Source organism: Pteropus medius, unplaced genomic scaffold (genome assembly GCF_902729225.1).
Source record: "Pteropus medius unplaced genomic scaffold, Ma_sr-lr_union100, whole genome shotgun sequence".
Taxonomy (NCBI): Eukaryota; Metazoa; Chordata; class Mammalia; order Chiroptera; family Pteropodidae; genus Pteropus; species Pteropus medius.
In genome coordinates, this window is record NW_024350924.1 from 11184517 (window position 1) to 11202331 (window position 17815).

General features: G+C 60.0%; 1 protein-coding gene and 1 long non-coding RNA gene across 3 annotated transcripts; one reads left to right on the top strand and one right to left on the bottom strand.

Annotated features, from left to right (window-relative positions):
* Positions 1 to 1647: 1647 nt before the first annotated feature.
* On the bottom strand, positions 1648 to 9375 carry LOC120585205 (uncharacterized). Of its 2 annotated transcripts, XR_005648276.1 has the most exons (4): positions 8490 to 9375; positions 8082 to 8183; positions 7204 to 7795; positions 1648 to 6379 (listed from the first exon to the last, which is right to left on the bottom strand). It is a non-coding gene; the product is annotated as an uncharacterized LOC120585205 (long non-coding RNA). The 2 variants fall into 2 exon arrangements; XR_005648275.1 differs by having other exon boundaries at positions 7204 to 8183.
* On the top strand, positions 9373 to 17237 carry ADAMTSL4 (ADAMTS like 4). Its single transcript, XM_039841526.1, is given in 18 exon segments — positions 9373 to 9464; positions 9670 to 9727; positions 9974 to 10329; positions 10514 to 10889; positions 10891 to 11200; positions 11396 to 11500; positions 12211 to 12347; positions 12715 to 12919; positions 13094 to 13266; positions 13369 to 13480; positions 13583 to 13768; positions 13895 to 14024; positions 14328 to 14532; positions 14868 to 15044; positions 15327 to 15533; positions 15634 to 15813; positions 16087 to 16231; positions 16383 to 17237. Coding segments are annotated over 18 exon segments (3219 nt in total). The 5' UTR covers positions 9373 to 9444; the 3' UTR covers positions 16520 to 17237.
* The last annotated feature ends 578 nt before the right edge of the window (positions 17238 to 17815 follow it).

Sequence of the window (17815 nt, forward strand, 5' to 3'; positions counted from 1 at the left end):
CGACTCAGCCCCGGGAAGAGCCGTGGGCACCTCAGAGCCCCAGAAATCCCACTAGGGCCAGCGGTGACAGCTAGAGGCCAGGCTCCTGGGCGCATCCGAGGGCGGGTGACACTCAGCCTGCAGCTCTTCCACAAGCCTCTGCAGTCTCCCTTTCTCCTGGAACGAGGTGCCTGCTGGGCTGATCACCTTCGGCCTCTGTGGGAGCTTGCTTACCCCGTACATTAAGCATTTCCTTCTCAGTCTGTGTCCCCAGTTCACTTGGGCCAGAGGCTCAGCAAACATTTCTTAGCATTTTGCCAAAGTTTCCCTCTCAGTCTACGCCACACAAGCAGCGACTGAAATGTTATCAGCTAGTCCTCAAGGCCAGGCCCTGGCTGGGGAAACCCAGAAGTGCAGGCGAGGCCCTGCGCTTAGGAATTTATAACCTAGTTATTGAAACTTAATAGCATGAAGATGCAGCCCGCCTGCAGCCCCGTCATGCAGGAGCCGTGTGGATACTGCGCTGAATGCAGCCGGAGGGGGCGAGGTCACGCCCGGCCAGCACACGCTTCTTGGAAGAGGTGGCACTTGATCTGACCTTGAAGGATGAGCAGGATGCGAGGGATGGGAAGGACAGAAGGCATTCTGTGGACGCCATGAGCAAAGCGTCACCCATTGGTCTTGATCACTGTCGCTGTGATCCACGTAGGAGAGGAAGCTTCATCGGGCGCCTGCAGAATGGATGAGGACACACACATGATTGTGTGAAGGATGGGACGTCCTTGGGCTCAGAGGGCTGGGCTTCATGTCAGTGACATGATCTGGGATCTAATTCTGGGCGTGCCAGACAGTGCCACAATCTCTTCCCCCATAAAATAAAGGGACTGGGCAAGATGACCTCTAAAGTTCTCTACCATTCTGGAACAAGGGGAGAAAGAGAGACAGGTAACTGAGGACCAGTCCCAACAAGAGGAGGTGAGTCAGGAGGGGAAATGGATGTGGGAAGAAGACTTGAGTTTTAAGTAAGTCAGGCGGACCCGCTTCGTGACCCTTTCACTGGTTCATCTTGAGGGAGACTCGGCCACTTCCCACCTCCAGGGGAGCATGACCCTGGCTGCGTCAAGGCCAGAGCACATGAGGAAGTGGCCTTTGCTCCAGAAACTTCAGAAGCTTCGTCCGCTTCTCCCTCAGGAAACAAACACTTCCTCATCACCTACACAATCTCGGTGTGCTCACAGGTGAGGGGGAACTCCCCTAAACTGACGAGTTTCCATCGCCCCAGGGGAACGGGCGCTTGGAACAGAAAGTAGCCGTGCTGAGAAATGAACTGAAGTGTGCCCCCTGCATGCTGTGTCGGGACCCAGCTGGGAGGGGTCGGCCGTGAGCAGAGAGGGGAGGCCCTTTCCGGCACCAGGAGCAGATGTAGCCCCTTCTTCATCCACGCAGGGCTTTGAGGTCTCAGATGGGCCTGGGCCTGGGCCTGGGCCTGGGCCCGCGACCGCACGGGCGAACTCACACAGGGCCGGCCTCAGCCCGTGGGGCCGCCACAGTCTACGTCTGATTTCAAGTCCTTGGTATGTACGACGTTCTTGCCTCACCTCTGGCTGCCCTGTCTGCCTCTCTGGCCACAGTTTCAAGTTTGTGCCCTGATTCCTACCCTGTTATGTCTGCCCTTCTTAGGCCTGCAGCACAATCTGTTAAGAGTAAGTTGACACCAAACTGGCTTTCTCTAGAAAGCACCTGGAAACTGGCTTCCTCGGAGCGCAAGAGCAGGATTTCTATGGGGAAGAAGGCCCCTTCCAGGGTGGGCCTGAGCTTACAGTCCTCGGTCTCCAGTGACAGCCCCTGAAGGAAGAAGCCATGTCTTCAAGCTCAGGTGGTGGGAGTAGTTCGCTCAGCCTGGCCCATGGAATCCAGCACTTTACCTGATCTTCCTGGCTCTGCTCTGAAAGGAGTGCCTTCCTCCTGCCACAGGTAGGCCCCTATCACCTCCAGAGCCTGCCTCTCCGTCCACCTCTGCTCTGCTCAGAAAAAGTCTTCACTTACTTCCAGAATCAGGAGAGAGGTTGGAAACTGGGCCCAGTTATCTCACGGACATTTATTCTCTCGTAGGAGCCTCTTTGGGGAGGGAAGATGAGCTTCTGTCACTTTCCTTCCTTACTTGGGACAAAATGCACTGTTTCCTGCTCTTCGTTCGCATCTGCAGTTGATCCTGGAATTGGTCACAGTGCTTTGTGTGGCCAGTACATTAAGTGCAATTCCAGACCCAAGAACAAAACAATGGTTTGCTCTGTTTTCTCAGCATTCTGCGTGGAGTCCTAGGCCTCGTCCACCACCACCAGGCCTCCCCTGCCCTTCTTCCTGTGACCTGGCCCATCTTCCAGGAGCATCTTTGTCCTCAGCAGCTCCTAAACCTGTGCCAGCCCACAGCACCTCACATTCTGGTCCAACACCCCCAAGGCACAAGGAGCCTGCCAGGCTGGGGCAATATCACAGAACTCGGTCCTGGTGGCAAAGCTGCTGCCAGATTTCTTAGCAAGAAAGACAGGTTGTGCCCAGATAGCAAACCCCTGGCCGGGCCCCTGGCATCTGCCTGCCGTGAGAGCCCTTTAGCACGCGCTGTCGCTGGCCCCTCCTTGCGGCGTCTTGCTGGGCTCTGATGGAGCAGAGCGCTGCGGGCATCACCACGGAGCAGCGTCCTCGCCCGATGCAGCCTTGGCCTGTACGGCGCGTCAGCTGAAAATGAACTTGAACGGCATCGTGACCACGACCCTAGCTTACTCTTCTGTGTGACTCCACAGCCTTCACACACATGCTGTCGTTTTTTATTTTGGTGTTTACCGTGGCCGAGAGAGTAGATGAGCTGGGTACCGTTGTTACTCTCTGACACCCCTGAGGACGGGCTGAGCGGAGGTTTGTGCTGGAGGGAAGGGTCCTGGCTAATTGTTCCCCATCCCCGGTGACAGGTACCATCTTGTTAAATCTGAAAATCAGTTATGTCAAAACTATAACAAAGGAAGAAAATGTCTGAGAAATCTTCCCAAGTTAGCAGACGGTGAATATCCTCGAACATTCTGGAGGCTTAATCCAGAAGCTCCAGCTTGTGGTCATGTTTGCCAAACACATATGTAAGTAGCTGTGTGCACATGGGTTCAGACCACTTAACAGAGTTGTCTGTCATAGTACTGACGGTTTTGTAAACTAAATGGCTACCGAGGTTATGGCCCATCAGTTCATTCAATTCCATAAACATCTACTGAGCACTTCCTGTTTGCAGAACGCCAGTAGACGGAGACATGGCTCAGGGCGGTACCGAGGCAAAGCCTGTCACCAAGGACCCCAGGACCTGCCTGGGAGGCACCCGTTGATTGAAATATGGAAATCAAATCAAGAAGAATTCTGGCTTTGGGAGTTTCTGACCAAATTTAGCATCTCCAGAGCAGTGACAGGGAGACCGGAACGTCCCATCTCGTCTTGGTCCTCATCTTACCAGACAGGTCACATCCTGTTTCTTCATCATCTCATCTCCCTCATAGCTGAGCCAGCTCAGCTATGACAGGGCGAGACAATAACCAGACAGCGCTGGCACGTGGCCAGAGCTGAGGCCATGCTCACCGTTTCTCGTTCACGGGCTCGCCCTCCCCCCACCCACAGGCTTTATGAAATGCCTACTATGTGCAGGGAGAGGTGGTGGATACAAAGGTAAACATGGCCCGGTGGTCCCCACCCTCCGGGTTCCTTGTAGAGAACAGGTCACAGGAGGCTGTTCTCAAAATAGTTGTAGGGTGAGCTAGCCAGGCCAAGGCCAAGCCACATGGTCAGAAGAATGGCATCAGTGAAAGAAAACAGTGAAATTATGTGACAGGACACTGGGACTCAGCGACCGGCGCCCAGCCCGGTGGCGGCAACTGGGAATACGGCGGCCCTTCTGGAACAAAGGAGTTGAGCGAACCATGATTCCGGGAGGCAGAAAGGCAAACACTGGGCTCTCTGAAAAGGGTCGCTATGACCACAAACCAACAGACAGACAGTCTCATTAGTTTGTGGCCCCACCTGTGTCCACCGGTAGTAGCATCTGTATTATCTCGGAAAGGGGACAATGTCTCACAGGAAACATTAGTTTAAAATGTTATTTAATTCAACACAAATAAAACTTCCTTAGTTTACTACCAAAAATTGTTAAGCGAACTCAGCTAAATTTCTCACATGTGCATAGAATAGCTGCTCATTGTGAGATTTGGGGCAAATTACTGGATTTCTCTTTGTGTCTTTGTTTCCAAATCTGTTACAACGAGGACTGCACACAAAGTGCTATATACATGTTAGCCGCTTTATTATTATTATTATTATTATTATTATGTTATTATTATATCACTATGTTAAGCTCAGAGTCAGACGAATACTCAGCTTGTCCCTGCTCTTTGTCCTTAGCTGTCCTATCCCTAGAGATACTTCGGATAAACATCTACTTATTACATAATCTTTTTTTAAAAGTATTAATTTAAATGTTTATTTAGAAATGAATGTTAATGTGAAGTCAGATTTTGTTCCATAAGTTGATGTAATCACCTGCCTTTATTACATAATCTTTGAAGCAGCTTCTTCTTACCCTTGGGACAGTGTCCACGAATGCCATCTGCTACTTCACAGGTTGCCGAGGCATAGGAAATACTTTTCTTCATAACAGTATTTTCAGCCCCCCAAGTCAGGGGAGGCGACAGCTGTAGTGAGTCTCGTGAGCTCTTTGGTCTGCGGCCACTTCTTAATAGAAGGGACTATTTCTGACCTTCAGTCCACTGCAATCACAGATGTCAGAGGCGCTTTTTCCATCCTCCCGGCCTCCCTTCCTGCTCTGTTCAGTCCCACCTTCCTGTCCTGCAGCTTGTCTACTTGTAGATAAGCGAATGCCGATGGGGTGTGACTAGGGGTCACTGAAAGGTCCCGGACCTAACATACTGTCCTGTGCCCCTGGGGCTGGGTGTCTCATCGCCACATTGGACTCTGAGGTCTGAGCAAAGGGGCTTCCCGCTCCAAATCCATGACTATAAATACGCCTCTTGGTTAGGACTGTGTGTCACCAACAGTCCTTCGATAAACTGTCCCTCCTGGCAGAGGGGCATTAACCTGTTATCTTCCCAAGCTCTATAGGAACACAGGACCAAGACTGAGGGTGTTTTGAGAGGCACAAACTTGAGGCCTGGAGACAAATCTGACGAACAGTCACGTTTTATGGGCTGTGCTTGGTGCCTTTGTTGTTGTGTCAGTGACTTTTCAATATTTTAAAATCAGGGTGTTTTAGAACTTCCCTTGAAAAATAAAAACAAAAACAGTAGCTCTAGCAACATCGTCCCACGTCCCCACAAAATCACAGTGGTCTCAGGTGGCCCCAGCCAGCTTAGCCACCTGCCAGGTGGGCCTCTGAGCTTGGGTGGGGGTCTGAAGGGCAGGCCTAGGGACCTGGGACTCATTTGTCTGTTCTATAACATTTAATTCACATATTTCTTTTACCCCACAAATATAAACATGCACGCACACACACACACACACACAAATGCAATCTATGAAAAAAATATAGGTGATACAAAGTAGCATAGTCTTTGTCTTGAAGGAACTTAGGGATTTATTAAGAAAAAAATATGCATATTAAATGTCAAATAAGGTTACAATTCTGACATTTTCAAAGGCTTTTATATTTTCACCTTCCCCATCTCTTGGAGATACCATTTGCTTCTGTCGCGTCCAGTACCCGCCTCCCCATGGCTGCCTGTCTTCACCTAGGCCTGCTCCTGGACGCCACAGATTGTCATCTAACTGTGCCTTCGGCACCAAGTGCGAAAGCTGCTCAGGAATGTCAGGTGGGAGCACCTGAGACCCTGTTATTCTGTGGGGATGCAGGGCAATGTTGCTGGAACTTCCATTTTTATGTTTTTATTTTCCAAGAGAAGTTATAAAGTATCCTGGTTTTAAAATATTGACGAGTCTCTGAAAAAAACAAAAGCTTTAAAATACTGAGTAGACCCCAAAATTACATGCCCCTGGCTCATTAGTAACTGGTAAATAAAAATTTTAAATGGTAGTGACCATTTATTATCTACTCTATGTCAGCCATTTTATATATATTATTTTAAAACATAAATAATAATACGATTAAACAGATAACACTTATGGTTAAAAATTCAAACATTGAAATCCTATTATTCCCGTCCCGAACCCCGTACCCCTCCCCGGGTGTCGCCACATAGCCCGAGTTTGGAGGTGCCTTCTTCCGGATGGGAATGGATATAAATGTTCTTCCAAGCCCGCCATCCACGTCAGATCAGCCCCATTTCACAGATAACTGCAGCACAGAAAGGCCGAAGCCTTCGTCCAAGACCCCAGAGCGGGCAAGGAGGTACTCGAGCTGGGATTCGAGTCCAGATCGTGACCCCTAAGTCAGCGCATTCGCCCCGCTGCGCCCCGTGTATAGAGTTTTATGGGTGAGGAAAACGAGGCCCACGGAGGCCCCGGAGCCGTCGGAACCGCAGGGTGCACCACCCAGCTCGGGGGAGGCAGAGAGGCCGGGACGAGCACGGAGGCTGGTGGAGGAGAGAACCTCGACCCGCGCGGGGCCGGGGGCGCGCGGGACCGTCCCGGCCAGGTGCGCAGCCCGCGCCGCCAGCCGGGGACCTGGGCTCGCCCAGGCCCTCGGGGCCAGGCGCTACCCGCCCCCGGGCGCCCCTCGCGGCCGCCCGCTGGGTGCCGAGGCCGGGGTCCCCGAGTCCCGAGCGCGGCCGGGCGACGGCTGCCTCGGACTGGCCGGGACCGCCCCGGTTTCGCCCCCTCGAGCCGGCACGCAGGGGTGGCCACGGCCCGCGGCCCCGAGTGGGTGGCCGGGCCGAGGAGGCGGGGAGGGGGGCCGCGGAGGGGCGCGGGCCGGGCGCGTGGCGGGCGGGGCGGGGCGGGGCGGGGGCGGAGCCGCGGCCGGAGGCGGCCGTGTCCGGAGCCCGGCTCAGGGGCCGCAGGGGCAGCGGCGGAGCCAGGCTGCCTCGAGAGAGCGCCCGGGCGCGGACGGCTTAACGGGCCGCCGGGGCCGCGCAGAGCAGGTACAGACCCTCCCTGGGACCCCCCCGGCCCCGGCGCCCTCTCTCCCGGGTCCCGTTCGGCCACCCGCCCGGCGCGCCCGCGCCGCCCCCGCTCCCTGCGCCCCGGTCGCGCCCTGGCCACGACCCCGGCCCCAGCTCTTACCGCCTCAGAAGATCTTCCAGCCCCTGGGGTCGAATTCCTGGGGAGGGGGCTCCGATCCCGTGGAACTGTGTCTCTGTCACCCGGGAGGAGAATCGGCCAAAATTCCTAATAAGTCGCATAGTAAAGTTGGAAAACATACCCCGGACCTCCCCGCACGCGCCGGCGCCTCCTGCCCTTCCCCGAGGATGCGTGCCCCGCCACCCTCGTCGCTCCTAGAGCTGGGGGCCAGGGGCGTTGAGAGGGACACAGGTGGGTGCCCATGACCCAGCTCAGCCCGACGACTGGGAAGGACACCTGTTGGGATGGTCCTCCAGGACCCAGGACTGGAGGGCACAGTGAGGACGGAGGAGTTGTACTTGCTCTCCACGCCGGCCCTGAAACATGCTGTCCAGCCCTCACCCGCCCCGGCAAGTCACCCATTTCCCAGAGGTGGGTCCCCCTGGAGGTGAAGGGGTTAGCCCTGCCCAGGTCTCTCTCATCCTTGATCTTCACTGGCCAGTGTGGAGGTGTGGCCAGGAGGAGCCCAGGTTTGTCCAGACCAGTGTCCAGCCTGGCACCGGAGTGACCACTTCTGACCTCTCCCTTCCTCGCCCTGGGCAATGAGACCCATCAGATATGGGACATGAAAAGGGGTGAACAGGACAAATGTGTGTTCTGTTTCTGCAGTGGAGGGGGTGTCGGCCCCCTGCCCAGCTGTGCAGGGGGGCTGGGGTGGGACTTTTCCAGAGAGGGAGCCAGGCCTGGCCAGGGCCCAGGAGCTCACGTCACCCCCACCCCCCACCCCTCACTTCTCCAGGGAACTGCCAAAGCCAAACTGAGCTCAGGACGGGATTATGTGTACCGGGCAGACCCATGGAGGGAGACAGCAAGATACAGACCCGGGGTAGCAGAGAAGCCGAAGAGGAGAGGGGACCCCATGGCAGAGGAGGGGCAGACGATGCCCGTAACCCTCATCTCTCCTTTCCTTCACCCTAGAGTAGCTGAGTCAGGCAGAGAGTGGACAGTGGGGGTGGGACGCTGGCCCTTCTCCGGTTAGCACCCCCCCCAGTCAGGGCGGAGTTGCTGACCTCAGTGGTCACCCAGCCAGGACGAGGCGCAGCCATCAGCAACCCCCTCCCCACCCCCAAGCATCTGGGGTGACCCTGTGGGTCAAGCTCGACCACCGTGATCCAGCCAGCAAGTCCTCAGGTCCCGGGGTGGCAGGGAGGGGCGCGGGGCTGAGTGCCGCCCTCCCCAAGCACACCCGGCCCTTCCCTCTGTCGTTCCCGGCCCCCGAGCTGGCCCACCTCGGCACTGGCTCCTTGGACTCCTTTCCCGGGTGCCTTTCTGATCCAACAGAAACATTTTTTTTTTCCTGGAAAGCAAAACTAAGAGCGGGGTGAGGAGTGGGGGCAGGAAGGGCTGGTACTGGGCAGGAAGGGGCTGGAGGGCAAGAGGGAGCAGTGGCAGAGCCAGGCTTAGAGGCCAGGGAGGGTTCGGAGCCCTACGTCCCTTCCTGACCCGTGCTGGACTTCGGGATGGACCGATTGCTGAGTTCTTCAGAATGACAGGCCTGCGACCGGGGCGACAGCCACTCTAGCTGCACCTCTCGTCCCCAGGTCCCCCCAGTCCCTGGTAGCTGTGTCTGAAACAAGCCCTCATTGAGCCAGTTCTGGCCACTGCCCCCTAAGGGACGTTCAATCGCAGTGAGAAAATCACCTGCTTCTCTAGAGATAAAGCCATCAGCCCACTCAGTTTATCCCTGGGCTACAAAGTGTTTGATGTGGGCAGACATGTGCCTGAGTGTTCCAGAAGCTGCCTAGCAAAGTAGGGAAGGAAAGGCTGGGAGGCAGGTGGTAAGGAAACAGAAAGCCGAAGGGGTTCCTTGTCACCTCCTCAAGGGGGCGTCTGGCATGTCCTCACCGGAGCCTCCCTCCTCCTCGCAGGACCAGATAAAAACCATCCTAGGAAAGATGCCTGGTCCTGGGCCCTCCTAGAAACAGTCCCTACCTGGACCGGGGAGGGCCGGGGGCGGGGCGGGGGGTGGGGCCGCGCTTGGGACCCCCAACCTCTAGCAGTACTTCTCCCCCACCCCTCCATCCTCACTCTGAGATGTCCTTCCGAAGAGTCATCCCTCCCAACCCCAACTTCCTGGAGACTGGAGGTAACCGGGCTTCTGTCCCTGCAGAGCGCCCCCGCCACGTCCAGATGCCCGAGTAGAGAGTTTACTTCCGGTCCCCTCCTCCCAAGCTAGGAGGAGCGATGGAGAAGTGGGCGGGCAGGTGAGAGGTGGGCTGCTCAGGAGGGACGGCTCTGTCCCTGGAAGGGAAGGGAGGCCACTGGGAGGGGCGCGGGGAAGTGATGAGGAGCTTCTGCTTTCGGGGAAGTTGGCATCAGGGTGTGGGGAGCCTGCTGGGGGTGAGGGGTGGCGTCGCAACACCACCTCTGGCTCCCGGCCCACGTCCCTGTGCTGCCTTTGGTTTGTAGGCCCCGGTTGTGTCTGATGCTGCTTCTGTCCTTCCCTCAGCTCTGCCTGGACCAGGAGGTGAGCCGGGGACCGAGGCCCTGATCCCCTGACCGCCATCCAGGCCTCCGTTTCCCACAGCCTCTGATGGGCCATGGCCGCCCCCCGCTCCCCCTTCTCCCCAGCTCCCCAACTCCTTGCCAAATAACATCAAGTCCCACCTCGGCCACTGAATGCGACCTTGGGCTGAGCCTCGAGCACCGGACTAGAGCCTCCATACCTCCCTCTAAATCGTTCTAATTTTGTCTGAACTTTCTGTCTACATAGGTGTTGTCTGGACACGCTCTTCAGACGCCCCCTGAGGAGGGCCAGGGCCCTGAGGGCATCTGGGGTCCTTGGGCCCAGTGGGCCTCTTGCTCCCAGCCCTGTGGGGTAGGGGTGCAGCGCAGGAGCCGCGCATGTCAGCTCCCTACAGCTTCACTCCACCAGGGCCGACCCCTCCCACCCCGGCCCCCAAGACATCCAGAAACTCTGCTGCCCCGGGGTCAGGGCCCCAGACCTCAGACTTCCCGAGAAGCCCTCCCCCTGTACAGGCCACAGCCTCGAGGCAGGGGCGGCGCGCTTCGAGGTCCTGCTTCCCCATTAGGGGGAGAGGAGGCCCAGGAGATTCAAGGAGCCAGGAGGTAAGGGGTGGGGCTTTGAGGGAAGGGGCGGGCCTTGGGCAAGGGGTGGGACTTGGGAGAAAGGACGCGGGAGAAAGGGACCTATGGCTTAGGGGGCCTTATTCCCGGTGCTGGAAAGTAGACTGGCGAGGCACGGTCAGAGGCCGCCAGTGCTGTGACCCCCATGTCTGCGACCCCTTCTCAGGTCCCGGGTTCGAGACCCTATCAAGCCCGGAATGTTTGGTTACGGGAGAGCGCCCTTTGCTTTGCCACTTCATCGGAACCGCAGGCACCCCCCGAGACCGCCTGGATCTGGGCTATCCCAGGCCTCAGAGCTTCCACCCCTGGTTCCAGAAGCAGAGCCATCCTCTGCTAATGACGCGCCTCTAACTCAGTTGCCTCCCACGGAACCACCTGCCCACGCCCTGTCCCCCTCAGCAGAAGCCCCAAGCCCCGAAGCTGCTCAGACAGAGGTGCCCTCCAGAGCCAGACCTGTCCCCACACGGCCCCTCCCCAGAGCCCAGGCCTCTGGCACAGAGCCCCTCTTGCCCACCCCCTCCCCACGAGAAAGTGGCTCCTTCCCACGTGTCCCCTCAGCCAAGAACGCCAAGTTTCCAGGGTCGGTCCAGTCCCCGGGTGGCAGAGAGACACCCTAAACCCTTCCTTTCTGTCCCTCGGGGCCGAGGCCAGCAGAGCCTGGAGCCCTGGAGACCTGAGGGCAATCGCCACAGGTCCCTCTCAGAGTCTGCCCCTCACTACCCGGATGGATGGCTGCCTCTGCTGAGGGCTGGTCCCCAGTCCAGCTCCCAGTGGAGCCTCTTTGCTCCCAGTAGCCCTGTCCCAAGATGTTCCGGGGAGAGTGAGCAGCTGAGAGCCTGCAGCCAAGCGGTGAGTTCTTCCTTGGGCTCCCTCCCCTTCCATTCCTGTTTCCCCGAACCCGAGTCTGGATCCTCAGCTTGTCAGGTCTGGACCGAGGGACAGGGGCCTTGCAGCTCTTCCGTAGGACCTGACTTCCTCTTACTCCCACCCAGCCCTGACCCACACCCCCATTTCCTCCCCAGCTTGACTCTCTTGCATCCCACCTCAGCCCCTGCCTCCCCTGAGCAGCCAGACCCCCGGGCCCTGCAGTGTTCAGCCTTTGACTCCCAGGAGTTCATGGGCCAGCTGTACCAGTGGGAGCCCTTCACAGAAGGTGAGGTTTCTAGCCCCCCGCCTGGACGGGGGCCTGCAGATCGGGGGATGCCGGGCGGGGAGACACCCAACCCCCTACGTTTCTCCTCTGTCGGCCCTTGTATTTCTCCTCTGTGTCAATGTCCTTTCTCATTTCCCAGGGCTGGGGTGAAGAGACAGCACAGGCTCAGGGGAGGGGGTTCAGACGGGGTCAGAAGTAGTGGATGGTTGGCAGAGAGGTTGGGCTGGGGGAGGATGTGCCCCGAGGTGCCCGCTGGCCGGCTTCCTCTGGGAAGAAGTCCATCCCAGGAGGTGGAGGAGACGCGGCTGGAGAGGGACACTGTCCAGTGGTGTCAGCGGGGGGCCGGGGTGCACCATGATCCTGGATGGTGTCATGTCACTGGCTCCCCAGTCACCATCCACTTGACTTTAGGCCTGTGTCGACTTGATACCAGGAAAACCTCTCATGAGCTCTGAACTCAAAAATCAAAAATTTCAAGTATCTCTCCTCTGCTTTCAGTGACCTCAACTGACCTGACCCAACTTCTGTGTGACCCTCAAACCAGCTTTTCAGAGTACAGACTTGTCATGTTCCCTTCATCCAGTGACTTAGGCAACCTCCAGATGCCCCATAGCTAATAAGAGCCACGCTTCTGTCAGGGTCCCGGGGCCTGCCCCGCCTCACCTCCCAGCAGGCCCCCCAGCTAACCACCGCCCTACCCTGCCCCGTAGTCCAGGGCTTCCAGCGCTGTGAACTGAACTGTCGTCCCCGTGGCTTCCGCTTCTATGTCCGTCACACCGAAAAGGTCCAGGACGGGACCCTGTGTCAGCCGGGAGCCCTAGACATCTGTGTGGCTGGACGCTGTCTGGTAAGGGAGGGTGGTGTGTGTGTGTGTGTGGTAAAATGATATTGATGACAAGCACACATTGGCCTCACACACACACACACACAGAGTCGCCTCATTCGTCATTACAACAACAAACACCAGACTGAGCTCACAAAGGGGAAAGTTCTCACCTGCCAAGCGGGCTGAGCAGAGCAGAGAGGTGGACCTCTCCTTCCTCTCCCGAGGCCCCTGGCGACGAGGGGGTGGACGGTGGGGCTGAGGGACAAACACAGCCCCACTTGTGCGAAGGTCGAGACCCGCGGTGAGCGGAGGGTCCTGAGAGGACCGGGGGGGGGGTGGTGAGGCGTATCTGGCTTCAAGCAGCCCCCGCCTCACCCACTGCCCCCAGAGCCCCGGCTGCGATGGGATCCTCGGCTCTGGCCGGCGTCCAGACGGCTGTGGCGTCTGTGGGGGCGATGATTCCACCTGTCGCCTCATCTCGGGGAACCTTACTGACCGCGGGGGCCCTCTTGGCTACCAGAAGATCCTACGGATCCCAGCGGGGGCCTCCCGGCTCCAGGTCGCCCAGTTCCGGCCCAGCTCCAACTACCTGGGTGAGCCCCTCGGGCTCCCCGAGTCCTGCGTCCCCACTGCGTTCCTGCCCTCCACACCCCGGTGCAGCACAGCAGACAAGCCCGAGGGAGGGAGGGAGGGTGGGAGGCAGCCAAGAGGGCGTGGGGGGGTCTGGGGCGAGGACAGAGGACTCACCTGCTTGTCCTGGTCTCTAGCTGTCCGAGGCCCTGGCGGCCGGTCCATCATCAATGGGAACTGGGCCGTGGATCCCCCAGGGTCCTACGCGGCTGGCGGGACCGTCTTCCAGTACAACCGGCCTCCCCGAGAGGAGGGCGCGGGGGAGAGCCTGTCGGCCGAGGGCCCCACGACACAGCCTGTGGATGTCTATGTGAGCCTGGGCCGGAGCAGCGGGCCTGCCGGGCGGGGGCTCCCTCCGAGGGCACAGGTGGGGAAGGCCCCCTGCCACCCCACACCCTCTTTGTCTCCCCAGATGATCTTTCAGGAGGAAAACCCAGGGGTTTTTTATCAGTATGTCATCTCCTCAGCTCCTCCAAACCTTGAAACCCCCACCCCAGAGCCGCGTGTCCCACAGCTGCAGCCTGGTGAGACGCTGGTCTCCAGACCTGGGGGCAGAGGAGGGGGTGGGAGGGACACTCCGAGGCGGTGGGGAACATCGATTTGCTGACTCCGCTCGCCCTGCACAGAGATTTTGGGGGTAGAGCCCGCACCTGCGCCGGCGCCCCGCCCCGCCCGGACCCCTGGCACCCTCCAGCGTCAGGTGCGGATCCCCCAGGTGCCCGCCCCGCCCCACCCCAGGACACCCGTGGGGTCTCCACCCGGATTCTGGAAACGAGTGGGACACTCCGAGTGCTCTGCGTCCTGCGGGAAGGGTGAGACTCCACCACCGGCCCGCGTCCCCTGCTCGGCGCCCCCGATCCCGCGCTGGGTGGCGGGTCCACACCTGGGCTCTGCGCTGGGCCCCAACGCACCCCCAGCTCCCCTCTCACCCTCGCCAGGTGTCTGGCGCCCCGTCTATCTCTGCGTTTCTCGCGAGTCGGGAGAGGAACTGGATGAACGCAGTTGTGCCGTGGGCACCAGGCCCCCAGGCTCCCCGGAACCCTGCCACGGTCCCCCGTGCCCCCCAACGTGAGTATGACCCACAGGGACGGCTAGGGTCCTAGGAGCACAACAGTCGCTCTGGGCACGCACATCTGCACTGCCCAGAGGGTCCCACGCGGACGCTGACCCCCGACTGCAGAGGGACAGTGCGCGATCAGAAAGGCTGACGTCCGCAGAGGAAGACCCAGACCCCAGTGCCGAACGAGCCCACTGTCCTCTGAGGGGGTCCCGCCCCAGCGTGGCCCTCTCTGCCCATGGCAGCCCCACGCACCTCTGCCTTTGCCATCCACCTCTCCGTCTGTCTCTTCCCCGCTCTGCACGTGCCCACAGCTGGGAGGCCGGCGACTGGACGTCCTGCAGCCGCTCCTGTGGCCCGGGCACCCAGCACCGCCAGCTGCGCTGCCGGCAGGAGTTCGGGGCGGGTGGCTCCTCAGTGCCTCTGGAGCGCTGTGGACACCTCCCCCGGCCCAACATCACCCAGCCCTGCCAGCTGCGCCTCTGTGGCCATTGGGAGGTTCGTTCAGCCTGGAGCCAGGTGAGTGGGACCCGACAGACCGGCTCAGGGAGGGTGGAGGGCCTGGTGGGGACAGGGAGCTGGAGAGGTGGCTTTCCAACCCTTTTTAATCGGAAGAAACTTCTTGCAAGCAAAGTCCCATGTGGGACCTCAATCTCTAAGTCAGATGGGAGGGCAGACCAGAGCTGGGCCCAGGGTCCCGTGCTCACCCCGCAAAGCCGTGTAGCCGCTGAGCCAGGGGTCAGGGGCCCATGCTGGTTCTGAAGCCACCGCCGGTCGGCTGCCGGGCAAGCCGGGGCCCAGCTCGGCCCAGCTCGGCCCAGCTCGGCCCAGCTCGGCCCGCCTCGCCCCCTCAGTGCTCGGTGCGGTGCGGCCGCGGCCAGCGGAGCCGGCAGGTCCGCTGTGTGGGAAGCAACGGGGATGAAGTGAGCGAGCGGGAGTGCGCGACGGGCCCCCCGCGGCCCCCCAGCAGAGAGGCCTGTGACATGGGGCCCTGCACCACGGCCTGGTTCCACAGCGACTGGAGCGCCAAGGTGGGCCCCACGCCCAGGCCGCCCGCCCCGAGCCCTCCCGAAACAGCTCGGCAAACGTTTCCCGAGCGAGCGCCGACCGTGAGCTGGCCACGGCCGGGCCGAGCCCGGGGACGGGCAGAGAACCTCCCGGCAGGGTCCGGCCCGCACGGGGTCCCCTCCGCGGGCTGCCCCGTGGGGCGTCCCCTCGCCCCCAGTCCTGATCCCGCGGCTCGGTCTGCGGCCCCCACCCTCCAGCTCCCTCCCTTCACTCGGCCCCTCCGCTTTGCGCTTTGCTTCTCGCAGTGTTCGGCCGAGTGTGGGACAGGAATCCAGCGACGCTCCGTGGTCTGCCTCGGGAGCGGGGAGGCCGCTGGGGCGGGCCAGGAGGGAGCGGGAGCAGGAGCCGGCGAGCAGAGCTGTGCCCCAGGAAGCCGGCCCCCCGACATGCGTGCCTGCAGCCTGGGGCCCTGTGAGATGACATGGTGCTGGTACGCGGGGCCCTGGGCTGAGGTGAGCCGCGCGCCTGGGAGGGGTGCCTGTCAGAGGGGTCCCTGTGGGGATGGGGAGCGATCTCTGCGCCCCTTGCACACCGCCGCTTCCTGCCCTTCAGTGCTCCGCAGACTGTGGCCCTGGCACGCAGCGACGAGACATCATCTGTGTGTCCAAACTTGGGGCTGAGTTCAACGTAACTTCTCCTAGCAACTGTTCCCACCTGCCCAGGCCCCCTGCCCTGCAGCCCTGTCAGGGGCAGGACTGCCAGGACCGCTGGTTTTCTACGCCCTGGAGCCCGGTGAGTGCCTGCCTCCCTGACCCTGCTCAGCAGGGACTTCCGGGGACCGGGTGGCTCCTGTCACTGTACCCCCCTCTGTGCCCAGGGACAAGGCCAGCTGCACTTTAACATTGCCCCACTTCCTGCACACCTGGAGGACAGGTGGGTCCCCTCCGGGTGGGACATCATAATGTTTCAGGACGGTCCCTCTCACACGCCTTTCAGAGGAGGAGGGGGCCTGGGGTTCAGGAGGAGGCACAGCAGGGGTCTGACTTAGTAGCGGGGTCTCCCCAGTGCTCTCGCTCCTGCCAGGGCGGCGTGCAGACAAGAGAGGTCCAGTGCCTGACCGCCAACCAGACCCTCAGCGTCCGATGCCCGCTTCCCCTGCGGCCCTCCAGGAAGCGGCCCTGCAACAGCCAGCCGTGCAGCCAGCGCCCTGGTAAAGAGCCCGCCCCCAACTCCCAGCAGAGCAGACTTAGCTGCAGTGCGGGTGGAGGCGACACAGGGCCAGTGAGAGAGAGTGGGCGACACTCCCCAGAGGGATGGATGGCAGTGACCACTTTGTGCACACTGGCCTCCTCTGTCCCCAGATGATCAATGCAAGGACAGCTCTCCACACTGCCCCCTGGTGGTACAGGCCCGGCTCTGCGTCTATCCCTACTACACAGCCACCTGTTGCCGCTCTTGCGCCCATGTCCTGGAGCGGGCCCCCCCGGAGCCCGCCTGAAATGGGCCCAGGAGACCCTCACCTGATGGTTTCTCACGCCACCATCAGTCACCCATCCGTCAGCCCGCTCCGTACCCTCTGGCTCTCCAGCCTGTCCTGGTCTCACCTCCCCCAGGGTGGTCGAAGGTGGCGGAATGAGTGACGGTGACGGTCAGGACGTGTGGTTGGGCCTGTGCGGTGGTGTGACCGTGAGTGTGCACACGTGCCCCCGTGTGTACCCGGGCCTGCATGGAGGTGTGTGCGCTCATACGTGTGTGTCGCTTCTCACAAAGATGTTAAACAGACTGAGGAGGAAGGGGGAGGGGACGACGCCCGTTTCCCTGAGACTTTTCTAGGCTGAGAGCGAAGCCGGTTTGCAGCTCCTTAGTAACCCGAGCTGCTTAGCGACTGGCCCCCCATCAACCCCAGCCTTGCACCCTAAACCTCATTTCTCATGGTCGGGCCTCATATCTTCTAAACCACCCTTTTGTCCTCCGGCCCCCCTACCCTTACTTGGTCTCTCTGTCCCTACGTTTCATAATTGGCGAGGGGTGGCGGTGGGCCACGGCCCACCCCACCTGACCCCGGGAAGAGAGGCCCTGCAGCCAGCGGGGACCAGCTGGGCAGAGGCTGGAGAGAGAGAGGAGAATAAGGCAGCCCGGCCCCCGCTCCCACCTCCGGACATGCTTCCCGCCCCACAACTAATTTATTTTTTATTAAAGAGGATTATGACAAATGAGAAAAGGCTCTTTATTGTTTTCATGGGAACCCAGCCATACAAGCCACCTAAATGAGCAGGGTGTGGTCAGAATGAAGGGTGGGAAGGGAACAGCGCTCAGAGCCCGGGCGCAGAGGGCTCGGGCGGGAAGGCTAACGAGTGAGCCCCGTCACCCCAGATGGGAGGGAGAGGATCCCGGCTGGCCGTAGGCCCTGCAGCTTGGCCACTGACCACTAGAGGTCGCCACTCCTCCCAGTTTAGATACGGAGTGGGGAGCTTGGGTCCAGAGCCGGGGAAAAACAGCCAGGTCTACGGCCGTTTGGTGGCTTTCCTAGTGGGCCGAGCCTGCCCGGAAAGTCTCTTGTCACCTAGCAGCACTTTCTTCAGTTTGGGGCTGAGCTGAATGGCAGCTGGCTTTTCCGGGGTCTTTTTTTCCTGTTCCCTTTCTTTGGCCCCGCCTTCCTGCCGCCTCCATCCTTTCTGCCCTTACGCATTTCCCTATTAAGCTGTGGGTTTATTGCTCGTCGTAGTGCGGGGGAGAAGGGAAGCGATTTCCTCCCCTCCCCCCCCCGCTGGAGGAGGAGGAGCCTGGCCTGGCT